This window comes from Tursiops truncatus, chromosome 3, assembly GCF_011762595.2.
Source record: "Tursiops truncatus isolate mTurTru1 chromosome 3, mTurTru1.mat.Y, whole genome shotgun sequence".
Lineage (NCBI taxonomy): Eukaryota > Metazoa > Chordata > Mammalia > Artiodactyla > Delphinidae > Tursiops > Tursiops truncatus.
Genome location: NC_047036.1, coordinates 155461538 through 155475095, shown reverse-complemented (window position 1 = coordinate 155475095; position 13558 = coordinate 155461538). Strand labels below are relative to the sequence as shown.

General features: G+C 60.3%; 1 protein-coding gene across 5 annotated transcripts; it reads right to left on the bottom strand.

Moving 5' to 3' along the window:
- Positions 1-3067: 3067 nt before the first annotated feature.
- On the bottom strand, positions 3068-13490 carry GJC2 (gap junction protein gamma 2). Of its 5 annotated transcripts, XM_073802921.1 has the most exons (3): positions 11866-13490; positions 5273-5365; positions 3068-5098 (listed from the first exon to the last, which is right to left on the bottom strand). In XM_073802921.1, exons 1-3 carry the CDS (start codon positions 11995-11997, stop codon positions 4064-4066), a joined length of 1260 nt encoding a protein of 419 aa, XP_073659022.1. In that variant the 5' UTR covers positions 11998-13490; the 3' UTR covers positions 3068-4063. The 5 variants fall into 5 exon arrangements, with proteins under 5 accessions (XP_073659022.1, XP_073659023.1, XP_033709598.1 ...); XM_073802922.1 differs by lacking the exon at positions 5273-5365; XM_033853707.2 differs by having other exon boundaries at positions 3069-5365.
- Positions 13491-13558: the final 68 nt, after the last annotated feature.

The following is a 13558-nucleotide window of genomic DNA, read 5'->3' as shown; positions in this document are numbered from 1 at the left end:
GGAGTCTTTAAAGAGGTGATTAAGGTCAAATGAGGTCACTGGGGTGGGCCCTAATCCAATAAGACTGGTTTCCTTATAAGAAGAGGAGATGAGGACACAGACTCACACAAAGGGAAGACCATGTGAGGATACAGGGAGAAGACAGCTGTCTACACACCAAGGAGAGTGGCCTCAGGTGCTGACACCTTGGTCTCGGACTTCCAGTTTCCAGTACTATGAGAAATAGATGTCTGTTGTTTGAGCCCCCAGTCTATGGTATTTGTTACACAGGCTGAGCTGACTGAGATACCTCCCAGAATAGAGCCTCCATCTGCAGTTTTCCTCACAGCTGGGATGCCCTTTTAACAACCTCTGGCTGATGGGATGTTGATTAGTTGGGGTTCTCCAGAGAAAGAGAACCAACTCGACAGAGATTTATTATAAGGAATTGGCTCACTCAACTATGGGGGCTGAGGAGTCCCAAGGTCTGCCATCTACAAGCTAGAGACTCAGGAGAGTTCTCGCCTGAGTCTGAATCTGAAGACAGGAGACCAGTGTTCTTGCTCAAACTGTCAGGCAGGAGTTCTCTCTTACTCCACCCTTTTGTTCTACTCAAGCCTTCACCTGATTGGCCAAGGCCCACCCGCACTGGGGAGGGCCATCTGTTTTACTCAGTGTGCAGATTCAGTATGAATCTCATCCAGAATCCCCCTCATAGACACACTTAGAATCATGCTTGTTCTGGGCATCCCAGGGCCCAGTTAAGCTGACCCATAAATGTAATCATCACTGGCAGTCTGGAGGGAGAATCCCTTCTTTGGGAACCTCAGTCTTTGTCCTTAAGGCCATCACCTGATTGGATGAGGGCAACCCACATTAGGGAGGGTGGTCTGCTTTATCAAAGTCCACAGATCGTCAATGCTAATCTCATCTAAAAGAACAGCTTCACCGCAACATCTAGATGGGTGTTGGACCAACCCACAGAGACTCACAGCTTGACCCACATCTGACTTCCATGTCACAGACACGCAGCAAATAGATTTCCCCAGGAGACCCTGGGCAGTGTCCTGTTCCCATTGACCCAGCTGCCTCAAATTGTATCTAAACCAATTAGGAGTGGGGGACTGAGATGATAGAAACTGGACAGGCTAAACAGTATGGGGCGAATTATGGACCGATATCAGAACTGTGGTAAAAGAAGGGAGCAGTGGCTGCAGAGGCCCCAAGATCACGTGCCCGTGTGTGCGGGTGGGAGGGGTGCTGAAGGGCTTCACACGTGGCTAGGGGGGCCAGCGGACCAAGGCCAACAGAGACTATTCCACATGTCCTTAAAATGTGACACTGGCCCATTGAGAGGGATCCTGCAGGCCTGTGACTGCTATGATGTGAAGTGATATGATTTTAGGGCTGGTGATAAGAGTCAGTTGGCCTTTGCTGGGTCCTCTTGGGCCGCCATGCTGCAAGGAGGTCCAAACCACATCGAGGGACCCCAGCATGGACCCCCAGCTCGGTGAGTGAGGAAATCGTTGAGCCAGCCCTGGCCCCACCAGACACTCCCAGGCTGAAACTACACCAGGAGCCCAACCCGAGTTATAGAGGGTGAGATCCTGATGTTACTCCACAGAGAGGATGGGGGAAGGCTTCCCTGGACACTGTCACGGTGAAATCCAGAATGTTCTTCCCCAAACACAAAGCCGCCCAGGGTCTCCCTGTCTGCTGGCTTAAGGCTTCTTTTCAGGCAGATGCTGAGGGCCCATGCCCCACCTTCCACCCCTTGTGGGACCCTGTCACCATCAAGTGTGCCTCATGGCCTTGAGATGTGGGAGCACTGACCATCAGGATCGAGGCCAACCTCTGGGTCCTGCTCGGAGTGGACACCTGCCTTCCTCACCAGCCCTCTCCAGCCACTAGGGTGGTTCTGAACCCTAAAGCCTCCCACTATTCCCCACCTGGAATGCCCACTTAACTCCCTGAGGTCCTGATGTCCTCCAGGCCCTCCACTGGCTGCAGGAGGCTGCTCTCAGGGACACGGTGGGCAGGGAGGCTACGGAGGGGCCACGGCAAGGGTGTCAGCCAACAATAGTGCCTTGCAGATATCCTTCACCAGCTCTGCTGCACCCAGTCACACTGATGGGAGCCAGGCATGGCTGGACAGACAGCGTGTTCCCCACCACAGAAACCCAGTATTCCTCATGACGACACTGCCAGCAGCACAGCCCCAAATGCAGGGATGCCAGTCCCATGGGCTTTCCTCTCTTGGAGAGGCGAGTGGCGAGTCCCTGCTCTGGGTCTGGATTGGCTTTCCTTCTGAGGCTCTGCTTCCGGCATTGACATCTGGGACTTCATGGGGGTGGGGCTTACCTGGGGGTGGGGTCACCTGGAACCCGGGATCAGCCAGTCAGACCCCACAAAGGAAAGGGACTCAGCCTGCATTTGGCATCTGACCAGAGGCAGGCTGGGTTGGGGTCCACCCAGGCTTGGGGCTTGGCCCTGGGACCCCAGAGAGGATTTGCAATCTGGGAGAAGCTCTCAGGGCCTGCCTTGGGCCTGAGGGAGGCTGGTAGACAGCAGGATCACTGAAGTCTAGACCAAGGTGGCTCCTTGACAGCAGCAGCTGTTTCCCCAACTGTGCTCACCTTTGCTCCCCACCAAAAGCTACCACTGCAGGCTTTGGCCAGCATCTGGATAATGCCGGGGCCTGAGACAGGACTGCCTCTCTATCCTTTGAGCTACCACCTTGGGCTCTAAACGTGCAGGCCCGGCTGTTCTTTGTTCTCATTCAGCCATATCCCTCCCCTCTGGGCAGAGCCTGTTGCCTGGCACAGAGAGGCACCAGAGTGTCTCCAAGGAGCTGCAGGGGCTCAACCTGGGCCTTGCTCCCCAGATGGTCCCTGCAAAGTGGTTTCCTCTCCCAGCCATCCTAGAGCTGAGCCATGTGTCCCCAGAGGCCAGCGGTGGACACGTACACACACGCATATATGTGTACTCACACATATGTGCACACACCACACTCCCACATACATACACAAGCACACACACACATTTATGCGGACATTCATACACATACACATGTGGTTGTAAACAAAAGTTAGTTTTATTTCACTCCCTTTGGAGGCTGTGTCTGAATTGGACAGGGGGCTGGAGGGAAGAGGCTGTGGTGGGAGCCTCAGAGCGCCTTCCCCTAGCATGGGCAAAGCCATAGCCCCTCACCACCATCCTGTTGGTCTGAGTGGTAAGGGGGACCGATGTCTTTTCAGAACTTGAAGTATGTCCCAGAGGAAGGGGCCACGCCAGGCCAGCACAGGAGCTGGAGAGGGCATGGTCCCATCCACCCTGGGGCCCATGCAGGGCCTGAGCCCCAGATCTGCCTGGGCAGGGAACAGGAAGCAGGGTGCAGGTCCACTGGCACTCGAGGCAGCTCATGCTTGGGGCCTAGTGGGGGTGAGGCAGGAGGTGGTACAGACCAGGGCTGGGCGCAGGGGCCTCTGCCCACTGTGGTCTCTGTTTTCCCTTCTGTACAAGGAAGACCTGGCATTGCTTCCATCTCTGCAAGAACCAGAACCTGGGCTAGAAGAGTGTGGGTGCTAGGAAAAGAGCCCCATTTGCTGGGCAGGGAGTACTGTGGACAAGCACAGTACTCCCCAAGACCCAGGCCAAGCATCCCTGGGCAGTCGCACATGGGCTACTGCCGGGAAAGCGGGGCAGGAGTGGGTGGAGCTCTCTCCTGGAGGGCAGCCTTGTCCTGAGGTGGCCAGGGTGGCTCTGGGAGGGTGGAAATGCCCCAGCCACAGTCCCACCTACCCATCAGGGCTTATGGACCAGAGCTGGGGACCATTCGTGATTCCCAGGCCTACCTTCCCCACCCTATCCTGGATGAAGATGGGGCTCAGGCAGGGAGGGGCAGTGATGCAGAGCAGGCTGGTGCCCTCCGCCCCCTCTCGAGGTGGAGAGCAGCCACCTGAGGGGGAGGAGGAGGGTAGGTTGTGCTCTGCCCCTTAGGCAGTGTCCAGACCCTAGACTTCCTCCAGAGCCCTCCACCTCGGCCCTGGTGCGGAGGGAGGAGGAACAGCAACCAATGCAGGCCTCAGATCCACACGGTGGTCTTACCCTCCCTGCTGCTGCTCGCACTGCCCTTCTCAGAGCCCATCCTGGGTTTGGCCCCTGGCCGGCCCTGGCCCCCGGCAGTGCCCCCCGACGTGGCACTGCCCGACCCGGAGGCAGGGGCACTGGCCCTCGGGGGCCCCCGGGCGGTTGCTGGAAGGCCAGGGCCTGGTGGGCTGTCGAGGTCCCCAAGTGACCGCCGGTCCTGCAGCGCCTGCAGCGCCAGGTTGGCCAGGTCCTGATCGTGGGTGCGTGCGCGCTCAGCCGCGCGCACCACCAGGCTGTAGTCTGGCGGGCAGGCCAGGCCCGAAGGCGCGGCGGGGAGACCACAGGGCTGCTGGCGAGGCATGGGGCCAGGGGTGGTGGGCAGGGGGTGGCGGCTGCGCACAGCGTCTTGCGCGCTGCCCAGGCCCAGGTGCGCCATCTCACAGAGGTTGAGCACCAGGCAGAGGCAGCTGACCACGTACATGACCAGCAGGAAGACCGTCTTCTCAGTGGGTCTCGACACGAAGCAGTCGACCACGTGCGGGCAGGGCTGGCGGCTGCACGCGAAGAAGGGCCGCACCTCGAAACCATACAGCAGGTACTGGCCCACCAGGAAGGCCACCTCGAAGGCGGCCCGCGCCACCAGCTGGGCAACGTACACGCGCATTAGCCCCTCGCGCTGGATGCGCCGCCGCCCGTCATGCTGACCTGCCGGGCCTGGGACCCCGGTCGCCTTTGTGTCCCCTCCTGCGCCCTTGGCGGCACCCACGTCCTCAGCCTCATCATCTTCGCCCAGGCCCTCGGCCGCGCCCGGATCCTCGTCCTCTTCACCCAGGCCCAGCATGGGCTCCTCTTCGCCCAGGTCTGTTGGCTCGGGCCAGCCCGGGTGGGGCGGTGGGGGCAGGGGTGCACGGGGCGCGAGGCGGCCTTGGCGGCGGCGTGAGGCGCGGCGGCGCTCGTCCTGTGAGGCGCGGGCCAGGCGGTGCACAGCATAGCCCAGGTACATTACGGAGGGCGTGGAGATGACCACAATCTGGAAAACCCAGAAGCGCACGTGGGACAAGGGTGCAAAGGCGTCGTAGCAGACGTTGTCGCAGCCCGGCTGCCGCGTGTTGCACGTGAACTTGGTCTGCTCGTCGGAGTAGATGGACTCACCGCCCACCGCCGTGAGCACGATGCGGAAGACCACGAGCACCGTGAGCCATACCTTGCCCACGAACGTGGAGTGGTTGTGGATCTCTTCCAGCAGCCGCGTCAGGAAGCTCCAGCTCATGTTGGTCATAGGGGCGGGGGATGGGACCTGCAGGCCATGAGCAGGAGCTCAACCTGGGGCGAGGGTAATGGGGGCAAGGGCTGGTGGGTTGGGAGGGTGTACAGTGGCACCTGGAGCCCCTCCAGGAGCGCCGCCCTCACCTAGGGTCCTGACCCTGCCCTAGGAGGGATCAGCAAGAGGCCGGGGCCTCTGCAGCCAGAGGATAGACCCTACAAGGACAGACAAGGGGTCTCCTTCTCTGGCTGAGCACATACCCTTGCTCCCCCCAAAACCCGACTCTAGGTCCCTGTGGCCTGGAGCAGGGCCAGCCCTCCTGCCCTCCCCCAGCTCTCTAGGAAAGCCCAGTGCCGTGCAAGCTGTGTCCCTTACCCAGCCTCTGGGGACCTCACCCCAGGCCCCGAGAGCCACAGGGAGTCCACTGGGTGAGCTGCCTTTGTAAGGTCAACCAGAAAACGGACCAGCCTCGCTCAGAGTCTGGGCCTCACCTCAGATGCCTGCTCCCACCTTGCAGCACCCAGGTTGCTGGATTCCTATTGCCAGCATGCCAGGGGCCCATCAAGGGCTGGGCCTGCAGCCTGCCTGGCCCCCAGCTCCTCAGCCACTCCATTCCCCATCAGCCCACAGTTCTCCAGGCCCCTAGACCCAGTGGCCCTCAGCCCCCAGCCTCCTAGTCTAGCCTTCTCATCACCCCCTAATCCCATCCATCCCCAGACCCAACGGCTCTGTCAGCTTCCAGCCCCTGTAGCCCCCAGCCCCATCAGTTCCAGACGCACCAACAGTGGGCCCCCCTTCCTCCACATCCTGGACAGGGGCTCTGGTCCCCGTCTCCACAAAAGACCACTGCCGTGCTGTTTGCGCCCCCCCACCCCCGCCACTGGTCCAGCTGTACCAGGGGCTGAGGCCTACCCTCCAGGCTGCTCCTCCCTCTTGTTCCAGCACTCCCATGTCCTCTGCACATCCTGGCTGGGGGGTGAGGGGGTGAGCCCAGGTGTCTGTTCAGGGTGGCACCATGTGCAGCGAGGCCCACAGACACCGTAAGGCACACACACAACCACACTCGGGCACCTGTGACACTCGGAGACAGCCATGTGGCCACTTACCACGTCCCAGACCAGTGCTCCTTCTAGATCAGCTACCCCTGAGTGAGCCTGTACCTAGAAGGGGCTCAGTGGGCAGGACCAGACACCCCTGTACCCCTGCACCTCTAGGGAGGGGGCTGCAGCCTCCTAATGCCCACCCTCCCTCCTCCACACCAGTACCTGCTCCTGGGTAGTTTGGAGGCAGAAGACCCTTGAGTACCTGATGCTTTTGGCCTCCTCCTTCTGGAACAGGCCTGGGAGGCAGCGTGGGCAGGTGTGGAATGGAACAACAGGGGCATTCAGGGCTCCGGGCCCTCTTTATGGAGCTGGGGCCTCTCCCGGGACAGGAGGTGGGGGCAGGAAGAGGGGGCAGCCGGGGTTCCTGGGGAAGTGACCCTATTTCCTCACATCTGTGTGCAGCGCCCCCTCATAGCCACACACATGCAAACACTCACAAGTGCACATGCAAATACGTTCACTCAGACACACATGTGCATACATATATATACACACACTCACATGTGCAATGCACTCATGCACAGGCACACACATTTACAGGTACACAGACTGGCACATGCCCAGCCCTTCAGGGCCGTCTTTGATATACCTCTGCCTCAAGGAGGAATGAGCATGAGGGTCTATGATGTCCTCAGCTGGCTGTGTTTCCTCAGCTCTAACTTCAGCTCTCCTTCAGGACCTGCCCCCAACCCTGACCTCGACAGTCCCACATCCCAGGAGGCTGAGGCCTATAGTCCCACCACGCAGGAACCCAGAAAAGGGATGGCAGAGCATCCCCCACTTCTCTCCCCTCCAAGATGGAGCCCAGTGGAGAAATGGGAGGGAGGGTGGGGGTGCCAGGGCAGTCCTGACCCCTTCTGTGTGGTATTTAACAACTGGCCCTCGGTGGAAAAGCCTTGGTGTAGTGTTTGCTGACTCCCGTGGTGTAAATGCGCCCACCAGGCCCATGACCAGCTCGAGGAGACACTCACGGGGGCGGGGAGTGGGGGGTGAGGGCAGGGTTCTTGAGACCAGCTCTAGCATGGCACTGGGTGGACCCTGCCCTGGGGTGTGAAGGATGGCACTTTGCCCTGGGGGGCTGACCTGGGTGCACTCAGAGCCCCCCCAGAGATAAGTCGTGTGGAGGAAAGAGGGTGCAGGCCCTGCAGGCTGTCAGCAGAAGGGGACAGCCTGGGCAGCAGGAAGGGTGAGCAAACCTCCTCTCTTCCTCCCCCCTGTGCCAGTGGGGGAGCTCAGGCACCCTCTGGGTGTGGAGCAGAGGCTCTGGCTCTTCAGACCCAAGGGCCCATGCCTGCGTGCTGTGTACATGTGTGTGCAGGGCCTGTGTCACACACGCAGTCACGGCGGGGTCATTCCATGGTCAGGGGGCTGATGCTGACCAGCTATGGCCTGGAGGAGCCCAGGCCCTCAGTGCCATGCGCAGGGGTCCCCCAAATCCAGACTTCTGGTGCCAGCTGCTGGATCGGCACACGGATGCCAGCAGGCACAGCAAACCCCAGAAGACCAGACCCAAAAATTTCCCTCCAAAGCGTCTTCCTCTCAGATGGGCTTATCCTGGACGGCTCTCCGCTCAGCACCCCCTCCGCTTCATCAGCAAAAACCCTGAACCGGACTCCACCGGGTCCTGCCGCTCCCTGGGCCTGCCTCGCTTCTGCCAAGCACCTTAGGAAGCCCATCGACCTGTGCTCCTGAGACTCCCCCCGACTTTGCAGTAAAATGCCAAGCGCACCTGGTCCCAACACACCAACACCCGCATTCTGCTCCCACACAGGCGGAAACCACCCCTGCTGGGGCTTCTGTTACGCCGCAGTCCCAGGAGCGTCCACTCCCCGCCCACACTCCCGCTCCACCCCACTCCACGCTGAGCCCTGCCCCCTGGTCCTGTCTCTCCACCCGATTGCCTCTAAGGCCAGCCCACCACCCTGCTATTATAGATTGGTTTATAGATTGTTGCCCAAGGTAGAAAATGTATGAGACCCCACTGATACAAATGATACAATAACTAACTAAATGGGGGAGAAGGGAATTCTGAATAATTCATGTAGTCACTGTGACCTCAAGGAGGGTGCTCTTCCAGAGAGCACAGCAAGGAGGGAGGGAGGAGTACAACCTGACAGACATCACCTCAGGCAGGTGGCCGAGGTCCCCACCTGCAGGGAGGAGCCAAGTTGAGGGCACAGACCTTGCTGCCCCGGAGGCTTCTTCCCAAACCCTCACCCCAGGCGATCATGAGATACATTGACACAAGTTCCAGCAGGGGCTTTTACAAACGACCTGACCTTCAAAATGCCAAGGGCATCAGTAACTAGTGAAGTCTGAGGGAGTCACCCCCACGAGGGACCAAGGAGACACGAGGACAGTCACCCCTCCCCCTGGGGACCTTGGGACAGCAAAAGGACACATGGAAAAGTGAGGAATCTTTGGCTAATGGCAATGTATCAATATTGGTGCACCAGTTGTGACAAGCACATCACTGCGAACTGGGTTTGGGGGCAAATGAGAACTCTCCCTGGTCTCTTTATAGCTTCTCTGTAAATCACACGTGTTGTAAAATTAAAAACGTTATTTAAAATGGTTTCCTACTCCATCACTTCAAGTTCCCTCTCCCTGTCTTGCCCCATCTGGAACGTATTTCTCTATGTCTGGAGGCTTCAAGCACAGAGCTGGGAGTTTTGCTTGTGACCTGTCCTGGGGCTGTGGGGTGCAAGAAGGACCCCAACACAGAGATGGGGCAGTGGGAGGCAAAGGCCAGGCCCATGGCTGCCCAGTGCTGATGGCAGGCAGCCAGTGGGAGCTTGGCTCTGGGCTGGGCCAGCAGGAGAGGAGGGTGTGTGAGGGGGTGCTGGCCCCTCAGGGAACAAGGCCCTGGCATTTGCTGGGACCTTTGTTCAGAGGGAATCTCATCCAAAGCTACATATTAGAGCAAGTGCGGATGGGGGCCACTCAAGTGGGATCCAGGACGAGGTTTGGGGAGAAGGGGCCCAGGTGCACCTGGGTGTCAGGTCTGGGAGGGGGCAGGCCTGGGAGTGTTCAGGAAAGGGTGTGGGGTCGGGGGAGGGAGGGGTGACTGGGCAGGGTGCAGGGCACACATGGGGGATCCCCATGAAGGGGGCTGGGGTCATCTTCACCAAGTTGCCCAAGGAGGCACCCTATTGGGAGGAGAGTGATAGGCAGGCACCATGGGCTCCAGTGGGCATCAGGATGACTTGTGCTGGGGTGGGCTGGGCCCTGCACACCTGGTTCTGGCACCAATGGAGTGGCTCCTGCAGGGGTGGGCAGCTGGGCTCTCCCCGCTTCAAGCCCCTTTCACCCCTGGGTCTGAACAAAGGTCCTGGGCTGGTGGTGGGGGGAGTGGTCAGAGGCTGAGAACCAGAGATGCCCAGTGCCTCCTCCTGTACTAGTGAGGTCAGGGCCTGCCCAGCCATTTCCTTTCCATCCCTGGCCCAGCTTCCTCCCATGTGCCCCCTCTCATGGTGGGTGGACTTCCTCTGGCTGAGGTGGGGCTGCCTGGCTGCCCCACCCCCACCCCCCCAGAGTGGAGTGCTCAGCTCACCAAGAGGACTGGTGGAATCCTTCCCTGGGAATCTGGGCATCTCAGATAACCTCTTTCCCTTCCTGAGGACTCAGATTCCTGCACGTACCTGGCACTGGGTGGTCCCTCCTCTACATATGAGTACCTGCAAGTAGCCCAAGGCGGACTCAGCCCTGGGAGACTTGAGGCCTTAGATCAGGGACCAGGGGCTGCTCCTGCAATCCACCCACCTCCCAGGCTAAGGTCTCCCTCCTGCTGCTTGCCTACCCACCCACTGAAGTGCCCTGTGGGGGAGAGTTCTTACTCAGAGAGTGGGGCTGCAGCACTTGCCTTGCTCAGTCCCCAGTGCTGTATGCCTGAAGAAATCTGATTTCTCTCCACCTCCACTAGCCCCCAGGCCTCCCAATGGTGGCCTCCCTCACAGCCTGGCCTTAGGATGCCCACGAGGTCTCCCCCTTGTCAGTTTGGTAGTGGTTCTGTGGGTTGTCTTCCATGTCCCTCCCTCCCTGTGCCCCTGTCCCGGATGCCCCAGTTGTGTCCTGCCTGAACCCCCTGGCCACTGAGAGGTGTGCACCCGCCCCCAACCCAGGTGCCCAAAACCCAGACCCCAGGCCTGGGGACCCTCTGCCACATCCATCCGCCCCCAGCAACTCCAGTGCACACCACAGCCTCCCACAGTGTAGACACCAGCTAGTGACCAGGTTCCCTTCCCAGTCCCCTACCCCCATCTCCCCTCCTGCAGGCACCCCAAGGTGGGGACACAGGCCCCACTGGGTTGGGTCCCAGGGAGCCTGGGGCTCTCAGCACAAAGCCCATATCCTCAGAGGTCCTCAGGAACTTCCTGACCTGCTCCTGCCCACCTCAGAGCTGACCATGTCTGGACTCCCTCCCTCTAACAACTGCATACCCACACACTTATACACGCATTTGCACTCCCACACACTTCATCCTCACACTCAGGCACACACACGCACTGCCTTCTGCCTTGTACTGCTCCAATGGCCTTCCTCTGGGAAGCTCCCTCCACAGCCAGAAGAGTGAGGCGTCCCTACTGCGCATGCTCAGTGCCCCCAATCACACAAACGCTCAGCAAATGCCAGTGGGATGATTCAATGTCTGAGGCAATGGAGCCCTGCCTGGAAGCTCTGGGGAGGGTTGGTGTAAACCTGAGGTGGGAGGGCCCTCCTCCCTCCCAGGGCCTCTGGAGGTGCAGGTGGCTGGGCTGGTAACCATGTCCCATGGTGACCTTAGGACATGGCACTCTGGGTCTGTGGAGGAACGAGGGGGCCCCCTCTCTGCTCTGCTCCAGCCTGGAACCTGGGAAGTGAGGGGCCTCCTGCAGGAGTGGAGGGTGTGGTGGGGACAGGCCTAGGGAGTGAGTCATGGTGGCGCAGCCTGTACCACTCCTGCAGCCAGGCCAGGAACTGCTGCTACAGGGTGGCCTGGGCCGTAGAACCCTGGGCTTTGGCAGCGGGAGGTGTCAGGAGGAGCAAGGGTGTGAGGCTGAACCAGGACCCCTGCCCAAGCTCGGTGCCCCCTCAAGGACCTCCCCAGGCATTGCTGGCCAAGGGCAGGACACTGTGTCCCTCGGACTCCATGGGGTGCCCACATTTTCAACCCTTCCTTCAACCCTCCACCCTGATGCGGCCCAAAACGCCCCGTTAAAGCCACTGCAGGCTCTGCCCCCTCAGTGTGTGGCAGTGCCACTCTCTCTGCCCTGCATACCCCCTTCCTGCCCTGAACACCTGTTGTGTCCACCTGCTCCTCCAACAGCCAGGCATACCACAGCACCAGCTGCCGCCCGTCAGCCGTGCTGTCCCTTGTCGGGACCCCAGCCCAGTCCCGCTCCCCATTCATGTCCAGACACCCTGCATGCAATCCGCATCCAGACAACTCACATCTGTGGCGCAGTGGGTGCTGCTCCTGGAGAACAGGAGTCTGTTCTGCTCTGCTAGCCTCCAGGACCCAGATATGAGGACGCAAGACCTGGCAGGTGGCCACAAGGGTTTAGGAGGTGCCCGTGGCCACATAAAGGCTAAACCAGGAGCAGTGTGGACAGCAGGCAGGTGTACCAACTACAGCTTGTCTGCCCATGTGGAAGAGTTGGGGCTCCCCAACCTTCCCCCAGGGCTGAATAGCCCAAGGCATCAGCCTCTGGATACACTGCAGCTGCCTAGCTGGCAGGGGCTGGCCAGTCCCACATGGCCTGAGGGGTCCCAGCTGCTCAGAGGCCCACCCCCTTCCCCCCTTGCTCATCAGCTGGCCTGAGCAGCTTCTGGGGGAGGGGGAGGGACAGACTTCTGCCTCTACCTCCTCCTACCCTTGAGTCTTACTGCAGCTGAATCACCACCCAGACTGATGGCCCTGTGAGGGCAGTGGGCCTGAGATGGACAGACCCCCAGAATGGAGGGCCACCCGACCAGGCTCAGCACCCGTTATCTCCCGGGGTTGGCTGTTCCAAGAGAGTTGAGTCCAGGCCCCTGAGACCCTGGGCCCAGAGTAAACAGGGTGCTGCTCAGCCCCAAAGGGCACCCCAAACCTGGTCCCCTGGTGGTACCCTACCTTTTCCAGGCCAGGAAACAAGTCCTTCTGAGCCCTTCCACCTGCTGGCCGGCTGGACACCAGCCCTCCTGAGGGTGTGCACCCGGCTAAGTCCAGGGCCCGACCCGACCCAGGGCCACCTCTCACCACCAAGCACAATGTGGGGGGAGGGCCTTCAAGGGCTCCATTGTTCCCCCTGAGGCTCGGGGTCTGAATCCCTGATTGTCCCTGGGGCTGGATGGGTCCCAGAGAGGGAACCAGTCTCTCCCAGGCTGTATAGTAGGTCAGGAGGCAGCCCAGCCCCATTTCACTTGCCCCCAGGCCTAGGGGCTGCCCAGCGCCCCTCTGCCCACCGTCCAGTGTCCAGGCCCAGCTCCCGCCTGCCCTCCGCTGTTCATCTGGACTTTTGGATGGAGCCCAGCCTTTCTATTTGTCTGGGTTCCCTGCCTCCTCCAGGTCTGCATCCACCATCTGTCTGGGTTCCACCATAGGAGCATGGCCTGGGCATGGACCAGGGCTCAGGCAAGTGCCTCCTGTGCCTAGTACAACTCAGCTGCCCCAACTTGAGATGGGCAGCTTTTGGAGGTATCTTCTGAGACTCCACAGAGCCTGGAACCCTAACAGAGGCCCCCAGGTGTCTTCCCTGGGCTGGCCTCTCCAGGAACATTACGGCCGGCCAGACCCCCAGTGGGCCATGCACAAGGCCCCCAGATGCAGAGGTCCATCCTCTGTAGTCTCAGTCCCTCCTCAGGTATGCAATGTCTGTCCCTCTGCCACCATCAGCCCAGCTCAGGGACCAGGAGGAGTGGTTCATGCAGGATGAGCCCCCAGGACCTTCTGACCCCGGCCTCAATGGCAACTCAAAGAGACAGTGGGGGATGAGGCCCTGCACCCACCTGGTGGGAGCCCTGGGCAAGTAGCGTGCAGCGGCTCAGGGGCAGCCCTCTCTGGGGGCCGGCAGCCCAGAGCAGCAGATGTCAAATGGATGCTGCTGCCCAAGGACCTCCAGGGGCTGGCCAGTTAGGGTGTGGTTGCCAAGAGCAGGGTGGG